This window comes from Quercus lobata, chromosome 11 (assembly GCF_001633185.2).
Source record: "Quercus lobata isolate SW786 chromosome 11, ValleyOak3.0 Primary Assembly, whole genome shotgun sequence".
Taxonomy (NCBI): Eukaryota; Viridiplantae; Streptophyta; class Magnoliopsida; order Fagales; family Fagaceae; genus Quercus; species Quercus lobata.
In genome coordinates, this window is record NC_044914.1 from 7,535,298 (window position 1) to 7,549,242 (window position 13,945).

The window sequence follows — 13,945 nt, forward strand, 5'->3', positions numbered from 1 at the left end:
AGGCAACAAATGCCAAACAAGATGAAGCTATGGATAATGAGGAGTCAAAGATAAAGGAAGTCGAGTCAGAGATGAAAGAAGCTGAGTCAGAGATGAAAGAAGTGGAGCAAGCTGAGAAGACTAAGTAGAATGAAAGAGCTTCAAAATGCAAAAGATCCAGGGAAGATACTTTTGAGATTTATTCTCCTTCAATTTATGATCCACCAATTCCTTTTCCACAAAGATTAAAAAAAATAATGTGGATTATCAGTTTTCTAAATTTCTAAGTATATTTAAGCAATTGCATATTAATATTCCTCTCATTGAAGCTTTGGAACAAATGCCTAAATATGCCAAATTTTTGAAGGATATTATATCAAAGAAATGGAAATTGGAGGAGCATGAAATAGTAATGCTGACAGAGGAGAGTAGTGCAATCCTACAAAAGAAGCTGCCGCCTAAGCTGAAAGATCCGGGGAGTTTCACTATCCCTTGCACTATAGGAAAATCTAATTTTGATAGAGCTTTATGTGATTTAGGGGCAAGTATTAATCTAATGCCTTTCTCTGTTTTCAGGAAATTGGGTCTTGGAGAAGTAAAGCCGACCATTATCTCTTTACAATTGGCAAATAGATCTATTAAATATCCAAGAGGAGTCATTGAGGACGTATTAGTAAAAGTTGACAAGTTCATCTTCCCGTCTGACTTCATTGTCCTTGATATGGATGAAGATGAGGAGATCCCTTTGATATTGGGTCAACCTTTCCTTGCGACGAGGAGAACCTTAATAGATGTCCAGCAAGGAAAATATGTTTTGAGGGTTGGAGAGGATGAGGTCACTTTTGATGTATTTAAGCCTATGAAATTTCCTTTCGAGACACATTCTTGTTTTCAAATAAGTGACCGAGACGTGATCATGGCCGATGAGACTTGTGCAATTGATTTTCTAAAGTTACCAGTTGAGGTATGTCTTACTCGCTCTACACCTGTAAAATTCAATGATGAAGAGGTTAAAGAGTGTGAAAGATATTTGGAGGCTACACCACTCTTTCCTCCTTCAATGCAACCAAAAGTGGAAGACTTAAAGTCATGTCAGCGAACATCTCCACCAGAGGAACCACCTAAACTTGAGCTCAAACCGTTTCCATCAAATTTAAGGTACGCTTTCTTAGGCCAAGACTCTACTTTTCTAGTTATTATTAACAGTTCTTTGAGTGATGTAAAGAAGGAAAAGTTGCTGAGAATCTTGCGGGAACACAAAAAGGCTTTGGGTTGGACCATCTCTGACATCAAAGGAATTAGACCTTCAATTTGCACACACAAGATTTTAATGGAGGATAAATATAAGCCGATTGTCGAACCCTGAAGAAGATTGAACCCATCAATGCAAGAAGTGGTGCATAAAGAAGTGCAGAAACTATTAAATGCCAGAATTATTTGTCCTATCTCGAACAGCGCATGGGTAAGTCCAATACAAGTCGTCCCAAAAAAAGGTGGAATAATCGTGATTAAAAATGATAATAATGAACTTATACCAACAAGGACGGTCACGGGATGGCGAATGTGCATAGATTACAGAAGACTTAATGATGCAACTTGAAAAGATCATTTTCCTTTACCTTTTATTGATCAAATGCTAGAAAGACTTGTAGGGCATGCTTACTACTGGTTTCTGGATGGATACTCTGGTTATAACCAAATAGCCATTGCACCTGAAGATCAAGAGAAGACCACTTTTACTTGTCCATATGGAACATTTGCATATAGGCGGATGCCTTTTGGCCTTTGCAATGCGCTAGCCACATTTCAGAGATGCATGATGTCCATCTTCTTGGACATGGTGGAAAATTTTTTAGAAGTCTTCATGGATGACTTCTCTGTCTTTGGATATTCTTTTGATAATTGTTTGTCTAGCTTATCGTCAGTTTTGCAGAGATGCAAGGAGACAAATTTAGTATTGAACTGGGAAAAATGCCACTTCATGGTAAAGGAAGGGATAGTGTTAGGCGACCGAATTTCCTCTAAGGGAATTGAAGTTGACAAAGCAAAAATAGAGGTGATCAAAAAACTCCCACCACCAATCAATGTGAAGGGCGTGAGAAGTTTCTTGGGACACACTGGATTCTACCGATGGTTTATTAAGGATTTTTCCCAAATTACTAAACCTCTTGGCAAGTTGTTGATTAAACACACTCGATTTGAATTTTCTGATGAATGCTTGCATGCTTTTGAAACATTGAAAAAGAAATTAATTTCAGCACCTATAATTTTGTCACCGGATTGGAATTTACCGTTTGAATTAATGTGTGATGCCAATGATAATGCTATAGGGGCTGTTTTAGGGCAAAGAAAAGATCAAAATTTTCATGTTATTTATTATGCAAGTAGGACCTTAATAGAAGCTCAACCGAATTATGCCACTACTGAAAAAGAATTATTAGCAGTTGTTTTTGCTTTTGACAAATTTCGTTCTTACTTGATAGGTTCGAAGGTGATTGTCTACACTGATCACTTTGCTCTGAAGTACTTGCTTGCAAAGAAGGAAGCTAAACCAAGATTGCTTCGATGGATTTTGCTTCTACAAGAATTCAATTTGGAGATTAAGGATAAGAAGGGTATTGAAAATTTGGTGGCAGATCACTTATCTCGGATGGGGCTTCGAGGTACGGATGATGAGCATTAATTTCAAATAAAAGAAGCATTCCCGGATGAGCATTTGATGGCTATCCAAGTTGTTCCATGGTACGCTGACATAATCAACTACTTGGTGCCGCGAATTCTACCTCCCAGGATGAATATCAACAAAAGAAGAAGTTCTTCTCCGACTTGAAATATTATTTTTGGGAAGAACCTTTTTTATACTGGCACTGTGTGGACCAGATAATCAAAAGATGTGTGCCTGAGGAGGAGATGGAGAACATACTCAAACATTGTCAATCATTGGAAGTTGGCGGCCACTTTGGTGGTGCAAAAACAGCAGTAAAAATTCTACAGTCTGGGTTTTATTGGCCATCTATTTTTAAAGATGCATTTAAATTTGTTAATTTGTGTGATCCTTGTCAAAGAGTTGGAAATATTTCTAGGAAACATAAGATACCTTTAAATAGTATTTTAGTTATTGAATTATTTGATGTTTGGGGTATAGATTTTATGGGTCCTTTTTCATCCTCATACACTAACAAATTTATTTTGGTGGCTATAGATTATGTCTCCAAATGGGTGGAAGCAGTCGCCTTGCCAACTAATGATGCGAGAATCGTAGTGAATTTTCTAAGAAAGAATATCATCTCCCGATTCGGCACTCCAAGGGCAATAATCAGTGATGGCGGAAAGCATTTTTGCCATCACCAATTTGAAGCACTACTGACTAAGTATGGATTTACACATCACGTGGTAACACCATACCATCCTCAAATGAGCAGACAAGTCGAGGTATCTAATCGAGAGCTATAGCATATATTGGAAAAGACCGTGAATATCTCTCGTACAGACTGGCTGAGAAAGTTAGATAATGCTTTATGGGCCTATAGAACAACATTCAAAACACCGATCAGGATGTCACCATACCGGCTCGTTTATGGAAAAGCATGCCATCTACCAGTGGAGTTAGAACACAAAGCCTATTGGGCGACAAGGATACTGAACTTTGATCTACAAGCAGCTGGCGAGAAGAGAATATTGCAAATAAATGAGATGGATGAGTTCTGCAATGATGCTTATGAGAATGCTCGAATTTACAAAGATAAAACTAAGAGATGGCATGATAAGCATATTCTAAGTAGGGAATTTGAAGTCGGGCAAAAAGTTCTATTATTTAACCCAAGACTTCGACTCTTTCTAGGAAAGCTACGTTCTCGGTGGTCAGGACCGTTTGTGGTAAGCCAAGTTTCCCTATGTGGTGGTTAAAGTCCATCATGAAGAAAAAGGGACATTTAAAGTAAATGGACAGAGATTAAAACCCTATATGGATGGAGACTTTAACTCAGAAAAGTGCTCCATTGACCTCATCAGTAAATAAGGATGAGAGGATAACGTCTAGCTACAGACTTTAAATAAAGCGCTTTTGGGAGGCAACCCAAGTTTTTATTTTTTTATTTTTATGTTTGTGTTTTTATTTTTATTTTTAACTTTTATTTTTTATTTTTTTTTCTTTTACCTTATTGTTTTTCTTTCATTTTGTAGGAATAAAGAGACCAAAGAAATCTTCAATGGGTACATGGCTGCACCTCAAGGAAAAATATTCAATAAAAAAAAATTCAAGGGAGCATCTCTTCTCCTTTCTCATTTTTTTATTTAATTTTTCTTCCTTTTTCCCATTGAGGAAAACATGGAGTTTAAGTTGGAGGAAGGGATTTTATTTTTAATATTTCAAAAAAAAACCAAAAAAAAAAAATTGCCTATGATAAGAATATAGTTGAAATTTCTTATAATTTTTAGGAATCATTCTCATTGCTTAAGTCCAGTTGTTAATTCTTTACTTGATCTTGTTTAATTTGATATGATCATTAATCATTGTGCATACCTAGAGAAATTTTATGTGAATTTTGTAAATTTGGATGGTCTCTACTTATTCTAGAACTTGTTGAATTATACAGAATATTACATAGGAAGTGATTTAGGCATTCTTTGAATCGATTGAGCTTTTCAAGCTTACCTCTTTATTATCTTTATCCCTAGTTACCCAAGTGATCTATTCTTAAACTGGGTTGAAGAAAAGAGAATGATATATGAGTGTTTACAAAAAAAAAAAAAAAAAAAAAAAAAAAAAAAAGAAAGAAGAAGAAGAAGAAGAAGAAAATTGTACAAAGTTCCATTTACTCCAATGTTTTGAGTTGCTTGGCAACTAGGGGTATTCATTACCAATGTTTACTCTTACGTCAAACCATAACTTGAAATATGAGTATGCAAAAACACTTTAAGTTTGTGACTTGTTGAGTAACTAGGTGCATCCATCACAAATGCCTGCATTTGTGTCAAAAGATAAGTGACGAATTGAAGTAAGTAAAAAAAAAAAATAAAAATAATGATGAAGAGAGGTATTTTGAGATATTCAAATGTTGAGAAAAATTATATTTTAGAAGTGAGAGTGCTCTATTTGCTTAAAACCTTATCTTTTCTTTATTGCCCTCACCATAGCCATACATCACAAGCCTAATAAGACCTATTGATCCTGGGTAATATTTTGTTGTATATTAGTGGGGAGTGATTTAAAAAGCAAGCTTTTGGAGTTTTTTGAGATTTGTACCTATCTACTTGTTTGCATAAAACTATCCAGGAAGCTAATGATGAAGTGAGAATGATAATGTGATGGAGTTGAGTTTTGAATTAACTTTTGGACTTGATTAATTTGGAATGATTCCTTTGAATTATAAGCTTTCTGCAGATCTTTGAGGCAAGAAGAAAAAAAAAAAATTATGAAGCAAAGCTTGTTTTAGTTGTTCTTTTTTTTTTTTTTTTTTTTTTTTTTTTTTTTTTTTTTTTTTTTTGCTCAAGGACTAGCAAAGCTTAAGTTTGGGGGAATTTGATAAGTGTAATTTTTACATGATTTTTTATCCTCTTATTTATTAAAATTGCTAGTTTTCCTTTATTTCTTTTGATTTTATTTTATTTTTATTTTTATTTATCTATTCATTTGTGCTTTGAAGAAATGAGAAGATTTCAAATTAATCTACAAGGGCTTTACATGCAAAGTGGGGCTAGGCCAATTGAATCAAGTCAACTTACATCTAGCCAGGTATGAATTCAAGAGAAGACCAACCCAATTAAATTTAATTCCAACTAGAGCAAGGAATCAAAGGAAATTTGCACCAAATCCAAGTCCAATTCGGATTAGAATTCTAGACTACACATTAGTTGGTATTTTTGGCATAACTTTGGGCTCCGATGTCCAATCGAGATGATTCAAGTTAGGCTGGAAATTAACTTTAAGGGCTACAACTTTTTAGTTACCAAAAGTCCGAATTCTGAAGTTAAATGGGCCAAAATAGTTGGTTAAGAGAAACCTAAAAATCTGGGATTTTCTCCAAACAGGAGTAGGATTCCTTGACCTATTTAAAGGCTCTTTAAGGCAAAAATTGGGTGTGCCACATTTGAAGAATTTTCTTTGGAGTCTTTCTGAGGACAAAGGGGCGCCGCTTCATGTTGATCAACCAATTCCCATGAAACACATAAGTTTTATTTGTTTTCTTTTCAATTTGATTATGAACTAAATTTTATTTTCTAGAGCATTGATGTAGTCTAGCAATGAACACACAAATTATATTCTGAGTTATTTTATTTTTAATATTTCCATGATCGAGTGTTTAATTCTTATTCTTAATGCTTACTATATTTTTTACAAATTATTGTTTGATCAATTGAATTACAATGAAACCAAGAGGTGATTTGTTATTTTAGTTCTAGAATTAAACACCATTAGTTGAGCGAAAGTAGAGATGCTTTACCGCGATTAGTGTGATTTTTCAGAAAATTCAAAGTACGTAATGAGTCTTCAATTAATTAAATTCACATAGAGATATGGAATTGTTATTTGAAGATATTTTTGATATTATTCGAAAGAAGATATTGAATACTTAGGGTCCGTTTGGATACAGCTGAAAACTAAAAACTGAAAAACACTGTAGCAAAATAATTTTTAAATGTGTGAATAGTACCGTGGGACCCATTTTTAATAAAAAAGTTGCTGAAAAGTGTAATTTGTGGATCCATAAACAGTGCACACCGGAAAAAGTCAAATATTACTGTGCAACAGTGAATGAATAGTAAAAAAATTGGCCAAAGTGCATGAAAAAAGAAAAAAAAAAAGCAGGCTGAAAAGGCTAAAAATGCAAAATGTGCGTTTGGGAAACGCAAATGCGCTTCCCAAACGCACCTTTAAAGAATTTTTAATCATCAACGGGAGATTATTAGAATTTAATAATTAGGAAGAATAAATTATGTGGGATTTGTTAGGTGAAATCAACTGCTCTAGATCCACTCTTATTATATTTTTACACTGTTAGATATTTACACTTTGTTAATTCTTTTTATTCGTAGATTTATTTTTATTAAATAGTTTAATTTAATTCAGATAGTAGAACATTCCATTTATTTTTGATTTTCCAAATAGTAATTAATTTAGTGAATTTCAGTGTTTAATAACATAGTTAATCCCTGTGGGTTCGACACTCGTTTTCTAAAAACACTTTACTACTTGTTACGATTCTGTGTGCTTACAGATTATTTTTTGTGAACACATAGCATGGTACAGACCATAAAGCCTACAAATCCATGGAAACAAACCCTAAAAGCTTACAAAAGCAACATGGGTGCAAACAAAAGAAATACTGAAATAGCATAAGCTAATAAAAGGCAAAATGATAGACAGAAATATTGAACATAGGCCTGCTTGCTAAAATCTCCCCCTTTGATAGTCTTCTCCCCCTTTCTTGTTCTCGCCCTATGAACATCATCTCCCCTTTTTTGTCATGGAATAGCTAGTCCATATCTTCTTCTAGCTTCCTCTAAATCTGATCCAATTGAGCTTGTAGGGAGGTGAATTGCATATCCCACCGAATGCTATGATGATGTAAGATAGATGTGAGTTCAGACATCTTGGTGTTCAGCTCTTGGACAGATGTCACAATGTTGTCGAGTTTGTAGTCAAAGGAGAATGAGCTAGAGCGCGAACCACTAAGAGGTGTGCAAGTTTCTAATTTGTCTTTCTTCCGCCTATGACCAATGCTAGCGTTGAATGTACACATGGTGATTGGACTCGGTTTTGTGTAAGGAGAGTCATCATCTATTGGCTGAATCTCTTTAAGCTTCAAAATTCTAGAAATGAGACAGCAAAAACAAACGCATATCCTTGACTTAGTTCGTAGAATCGTTTTGCACAGAATGTGAAAGATATGAGCACAGATGTCAATCTCTACATCAGAGATTAGGTCATGAAGACATAGGGCACGTCCAAGGTTCATATACCCTATGCTAAATAAAGGGTACAGGTTGTGACACATGTGACAGTACATAAACTGAATGAACCCTTGTGATAGAAATTAATTAATTATTTAATTAGCCAATTTATTAATTAATCAATTTATCATGCAAATGCGTGGTAGCACAAACAAATCACCAATAAACTAAATATGCAGTGAAAAATAAATAACATGGTGTTTTGATTACGAATGGGGAAAACCTAACGGCAAAAACCCCAACGGGTGATTTTCAGGTCACCACTCCTAAAACTCTACTATTATCACAACAAGCATTACAACTAAAGGAATCCAAGTACCTTACCAATCTACAGTTGAACCCTTACCCCAATACACAATTGGACTTGTTTTGTAGTGACAGTTCCCGTTTCTGATGCATGACTCCCAAGTATGTGACTAACCAATTACACGGATCCCAGTATGCGACTTCAATCACCAACTAAGAAGGTTGTTGGTTGCAAAGTTCTTCAGTTCATCCACACGATGAAGATCAAGAACATGCTTGGTCACAAAACCCTACGGTGCACATACAACAACTTCTTCAAGAGAAAGAGATGAACTAGGGCAAGAACTTCGTCTCTGGTCATAATTTGCTTGAATAGAGTTTGCTCAAAGGTTGTGCAACTTGTGAACTCTTTAATGGCCCTTAAACTGATCCTTTCATATGTCTAACGTTAGGAGAAACAAAAACCCAAAGACACATTCATGGATCCCAAGAAAATCATATTGAAATTCTAAAAATCTTAAACCTCGGTAGACAGCAGGTGTCGAGTATCTATCGAGAAGGTGTCAAGAACACCGAATGTAGAACAGCTTCCTTAAACTTGATAGATGCAGTTGTCGAGCCAGCTGTCGAGATTTAATGATTTTACTCTATGAACTTGTTTTCTTGGATAGACTTGAAGGTTTCAATACTTGATCTTGAAACAAGGTTTCTTGAAGTATTTAAAGACATCCTAAATCTACCCAAATACAAGTAAAGTGCATTTTGTCAAAGGATAAGCCAATTACATAAAATCATGACATATGTTCTCAACATGTGAAACACATATGTCCTAACAATCTCCCCCTTTGGCAATCCGTGACAAAACCACAACAAACAAATGAGCATATGAGAGAAGTCATAAATCACTCAACTCATATTCACTTGTTAAATATAATAAAATCTATTCTTACATAAACTCTTGAAAAACTTTGCAAGAAGAGAATTTATGGCAAGTAAACTTTGACAAGCTATATTTCTGAAACACTTTAAACAAAACTCATCAAGGCATATTTGTGTGAAACAGAAATAATAGATTGCATACAAGTATAAGAAACATGTGTATAAAGGAAGAAAAGAAACAACACGTGCAGGGGTTGGTGAAAGAGAGACATACATCAATATAAAGAAATAGATAAGTACAATGTATGTCTATAAATGGTCACAAGACCTCATGTACAAGAGTAATGTATCTAAAAGGAAAGAAAAGAAAGGATACATACTATCCTCACTACATCCCTTAAAATGTATCAACACTCCCCCTAACAAAATGGTCCTATACTAACTCTCCCCCTAAGATAGACTACTCTCATACCAAAACTACTTCCCCTTTTTGTCACGAGTGACAAAGGGTAAAAGTGTCAAGTAGACATCTCATCGGTCGAGCTAGCATCTCCATCAGCATCATCCGAAGCATCATCGTCATCACCATCATTATCATCCTTATCCTCAGAATCAAAAGCCATGGGAGAAGGTGGTGAAGGAGTAGCCTCAAGAGAAAAACCACCCATGGTCGCCTGTCGTAGTGCAATACGACCGACATGAACGTTCACCTGATACAACTCTATAGAGAGAGTATCTAGGTGAGCATTCGTGCACTGCAGCTACACCATGATGTCTCCTAAAGTCACATTGCCCAAAGAAGAGGGAGGAGTGGATGTGGATGGAGCAGAATGAGATGGAGCTGAACAGGAGGGAGGAGCTGCTGAATCCGACTGTTGTGACCGAAGCTGGGCCTCGCTACGTTTAATGGTAGCATAATCTATGGCACACATGACAATAAAATGGTCAGAAGAGGGAAAAGGAACAGAAAAATGGCGTAAAATCCTCGTGATAGTGGAAGGAAAGATGAGCTTATCATGGGATGCCGAATCTAGATGAACATCTATAATAGACAAAATGAAATGAGAAGGAAAGTCTATGGGAAGATGCTTAAGAAGCGATAACAAAAATTAAGCACGAGGCTATGTGATGGAGTTATAGTGAGAGAGTGGATGTAAAACAAAAATCATCACCATCTTCATGAATCTAGGACCTTTAGTAAAAGGTCAACATCGTGTAAAAAAACGCTCACCTCATGCAGAAGGGCACTCACAAAAAGTATACATGAGTTGATCCCTAGACACAGTCTTTAGACGCTCACAACTAGGATAGTCAGGAAACTCTATCCTAGGGACCCGAAGCACATCCGCAACAAGTTACTGTGTGATAGGAATGCGCATACCTTGAACGCGAGTGAAGAAAAGAGGTACTGAATGATCAATCTCGTGCATGTTGGAGTAAAACTCTTGGATAAGCACGAGAGGATAGATGACCGAGACGTCATACAGTGACTCCCATCCCCTACTATGAATGACAAAGGGAAGGTCAATGTCGGCAAAGCCCAACAGAACGACTTGGCGTTCTGAATGAATGCCTCGTCTAGATAAGTTCTTCTAGAATGCCTTAAAGGAATCATCATCATGGAATTGGATATGAGATAAAGTAGGATTAGATGATGAAGAAGCATTAGAATGAAGAGGGTTCTGGGCTGGAGTGGATTTAAGCTTAGGTGCCATAGACATGACTAACGTAAACTAACAGAGAGGGAGAGAAAGAATGACAATTAGAAAAGTCCCAAGCAGTTTCAAATATATCAAGTACATTGAAAAGAAGTACGTATACATGAAAAATGCATGAACATGTGACATGCAAAAGAAATTGCATCATAGGCTCAGCCTAATCCAAACCTATCAACACATAAACATACAACACACATCTAAATGCATGACAATATCATTATAATGCTAATGTGATGCAATATATGAGGTTTTAAACTTATTTAAGTGAAAACCCATCCCAAAATTTCAAAAAAAACTCATCAATTTTGAAAAACCCCAAAAGTTTTCTAAAACCCCAAAACCTAAGTTTCAAAATATGAAATGCATGAATGAGAAAGGATTAGAAGCTTACCAAGTAAAGAAAAACTTGAAAAAGCTTGAAGAATCCTTGAGGAACCAAGATTGGAGTGAGATTTGAGTGTTTTGGGAGAGAAAACAGAGAAGTATCGAGAGAGAGATTGAAGAAAATGATTTCCAAATCGCACAGGAGGCTTATATAGTACAACCAGTAAATCTCGACAGATGCAGGTATCGAGAGGTATCGAGGTATCTGTCGAGGAGGTGTCAAGAAAATGCTCGTTGACAGCTGAGGTGTCGAGGAGGTATCGAGGAACAACACATCAGAATTAAGAACAGAAGCTCAATCGATCCACTAGGTGTCGAGAAGCTATGAGGATGTAGACCCAATCTCGATCGATCCACCAAGTATCAAGGTACAGGCGAGATTGTGATAAGAAAAAGCTTAGGAAGCTCGACAGATAGCTAGCTATCGAGAAGGTATCGAGGAGGTGTCAAGTCAACTTTTAAAAGTAGTTTTTTGAGATGTGAAAAACACAGACATGAATGCAATCCAACATACAACTCAACCAATGATCCAATCAACATATTAAGCTCTCAAAATCATCTCTCAAATAAAATTTAAGCACATGGATCTTCAAAAACACACACACACACACTAAACAAGTCTAACCAATTTTATATTTCAAAAACAAGTCAAGACAGTTTAGTGAGCATACATTAATAAATGTAAAACCTCGTGATGGCCAAATCACATTGTACCTGCACATGTATCAAGAATAGCAAAGAATATTATATGTTGTGTGTGAAAAACATCGCAAGATTACATAAGTGTATACATGTTATGATGATTTGAGATATGAGAAAATCACTTTAACTCACACACAATCATAAGTGCTTGATGGGGACTATCACCTTTGAAGTACATCCTATAACTCCCACATCTCCTAGAATACATGCTTGCAATCATATTTAAAGCATTTTTGATCTTTTTGCTTTTGATTTTTCTTTGCATATTTTTCTTTTAAACATATCATGCATGGGCATATTAAAGAGAGAAAAGAAATACCTAATGATATTTGACATTCCAATTTTGTTATGCCTAAGCACACAAATGTCATTGACATTGCACTTTTGCTATGCCGAAGCATACAGGTGTCATATTATGATTGGCGGGAAACAGTGGTGAGATGGTTATTTATGCCTTTCTCTCAGGATTTTTTAGTCCTTCCCATCAAAAAGAGTGATATGAGTGTTAAGTTTAAGAGACAACTTAATCGTACTCATCATAAACACGAGTCACAAAGCTCACTTGCTTAGTTGTGCATAGAGATACTTATCTAAGTTACAAATGATACAAAATTTAGAAGACTTTGTTTTAATGGCCATCCAAGGTACACAAGTACCAAAGTACACAAAACACACTGTTTTTTTATTTTTCTAATTTTTCAATTTTTTTTAATTTTTTTATAAAAAAACAAAACAATGCAGAAACTAAAAAATAAGCAAACAAAAACATGTTAAACAACCAAAGTATAAAAACTAAACTGACTCAAAACATGAAAGCAAAACACATGAGTAATGCACACATAAAAACAAGAAGAGAGAGAAAAGTGACAGAATCACTTGGAGCCTTTTTCCTTCCACACCTTGGAAGAACCTTTCTGTCTAGCAAACCCTTGAATCGGCGGTGAAGGGGAAGAATTAAAACCATTCAAGTTCGAAAGGAACATGAGGACTTTGAGAAGATCTCTAAGGGTAGCAAGAGAGGATTGAAGCTGATTTTGGTTCCCAGATTCTATCAAGCCATTGCTCTATTGAGTGGCAAGCCAATTGTAGCAATTTGGTCAAGTATGACTGGCAGCTCCACAATGATGACAGATGCTGCTTCTTTTGTTTAGGTTTTGGAGAGTTAGCCTTCTTAGCCCTAGGGTTTTTAACATCTTTCTTCTCAAGTTTAGAGGGTGCTCCTAAAATAGATCTACCCTTGTCTATGTTCCCACTAGTTAATTCAGTTTTAATCTCATTGTTCTCAGTTTTAACACTATTAGGAGGAACAAAAACAATAGTACTAGAAGAAGCAGTATTAGAGGAAGAAAGTCCATACCCTAAAACTGTTCGATCTAAAGCAGATTTTTGAATGCTTAGCATCTCATCTAGCTTAGCGCTTGAAGTCCTTTCCAGTTGAGCTTTGACTTGACATAGCTCTGCTTCAAGCTTCTTGGTCTTCTCAGCCAAGAAATTGTTCTCAAACCTCAGCGCCCTAATATTCTGATTAGTCTCATCAAACTTTGTGGAAAGCTCCTCACGGTCAAGTTCCACATCATTAAGCTTCTTGGTGGTTAGCCTATACAGTTTCTCATGCTTTTCAGAAAGCTTATATAGTTTCTCATAAGCTGTATGGATGTTATCTTGATCATCCATCTTCTCAAATTTGGATTCCATCATTTCCTCTTCTTCAACCACATCTTCAATAATCCCATCAGTAGGATTGACAGTGGCTGTGAAGACATTTAAGATTCCGTCATCCTCATTGTTGGAATCATCCTCAGGCTTAGTGTCGCTCAAGGTAACAGCAAGTGCCTTGCTCTTCCTAATACTCTTGAGGTATGTTGGACACTCATGCTTCATATGATTGAAGCCTTGACACCCAAAGCACTTAGGTCCTGAAGGAACAGTGTACTAACCACCTTCCTTAGCATCCTTCTTCCCTTTGTCTTGGCCTTTAAACTAAGAAGAACTGGATTGCCTGCCGTCCTTGTCAAAACCCTTTCCATTGGCATTCTTCATACTCTTGCTTTTACCCGACTATTCTTGTCAACTCCAGCTCGTAG

At 36.0% G+C, this 13,945-nt stretch overlaps 1 protein-coding gene across 1 annotated transcript; it reads left to right on the plus strand.

The window, feature by feature from the left end:
- The first annotated feature begins 319 nt into the window (after positions 1–319).
- On the plus strand, positions 320–1,345 carry LOC115966338. The gene has a single exon (XM_031085585.1). The coding sequence runs from the start codon at positions 320–322 to the stop codon at positions 1,343–1,345; it is 1,026 nt and encodes a 341-aa protein (XP_030941445.1).
- Positions 1,346–13,945: the final 12,600 nt, after the last annotated feature.

Bases quoted from the DNA above. Each gene is read 5' to 3' on its own strand.
- LOC115966338 (XM_031085585.1), top strand. From the start codon at position 320: ATGCCTAAATATGCCAAATTTTTGAAGGATATTATATCAAAGAAATGG.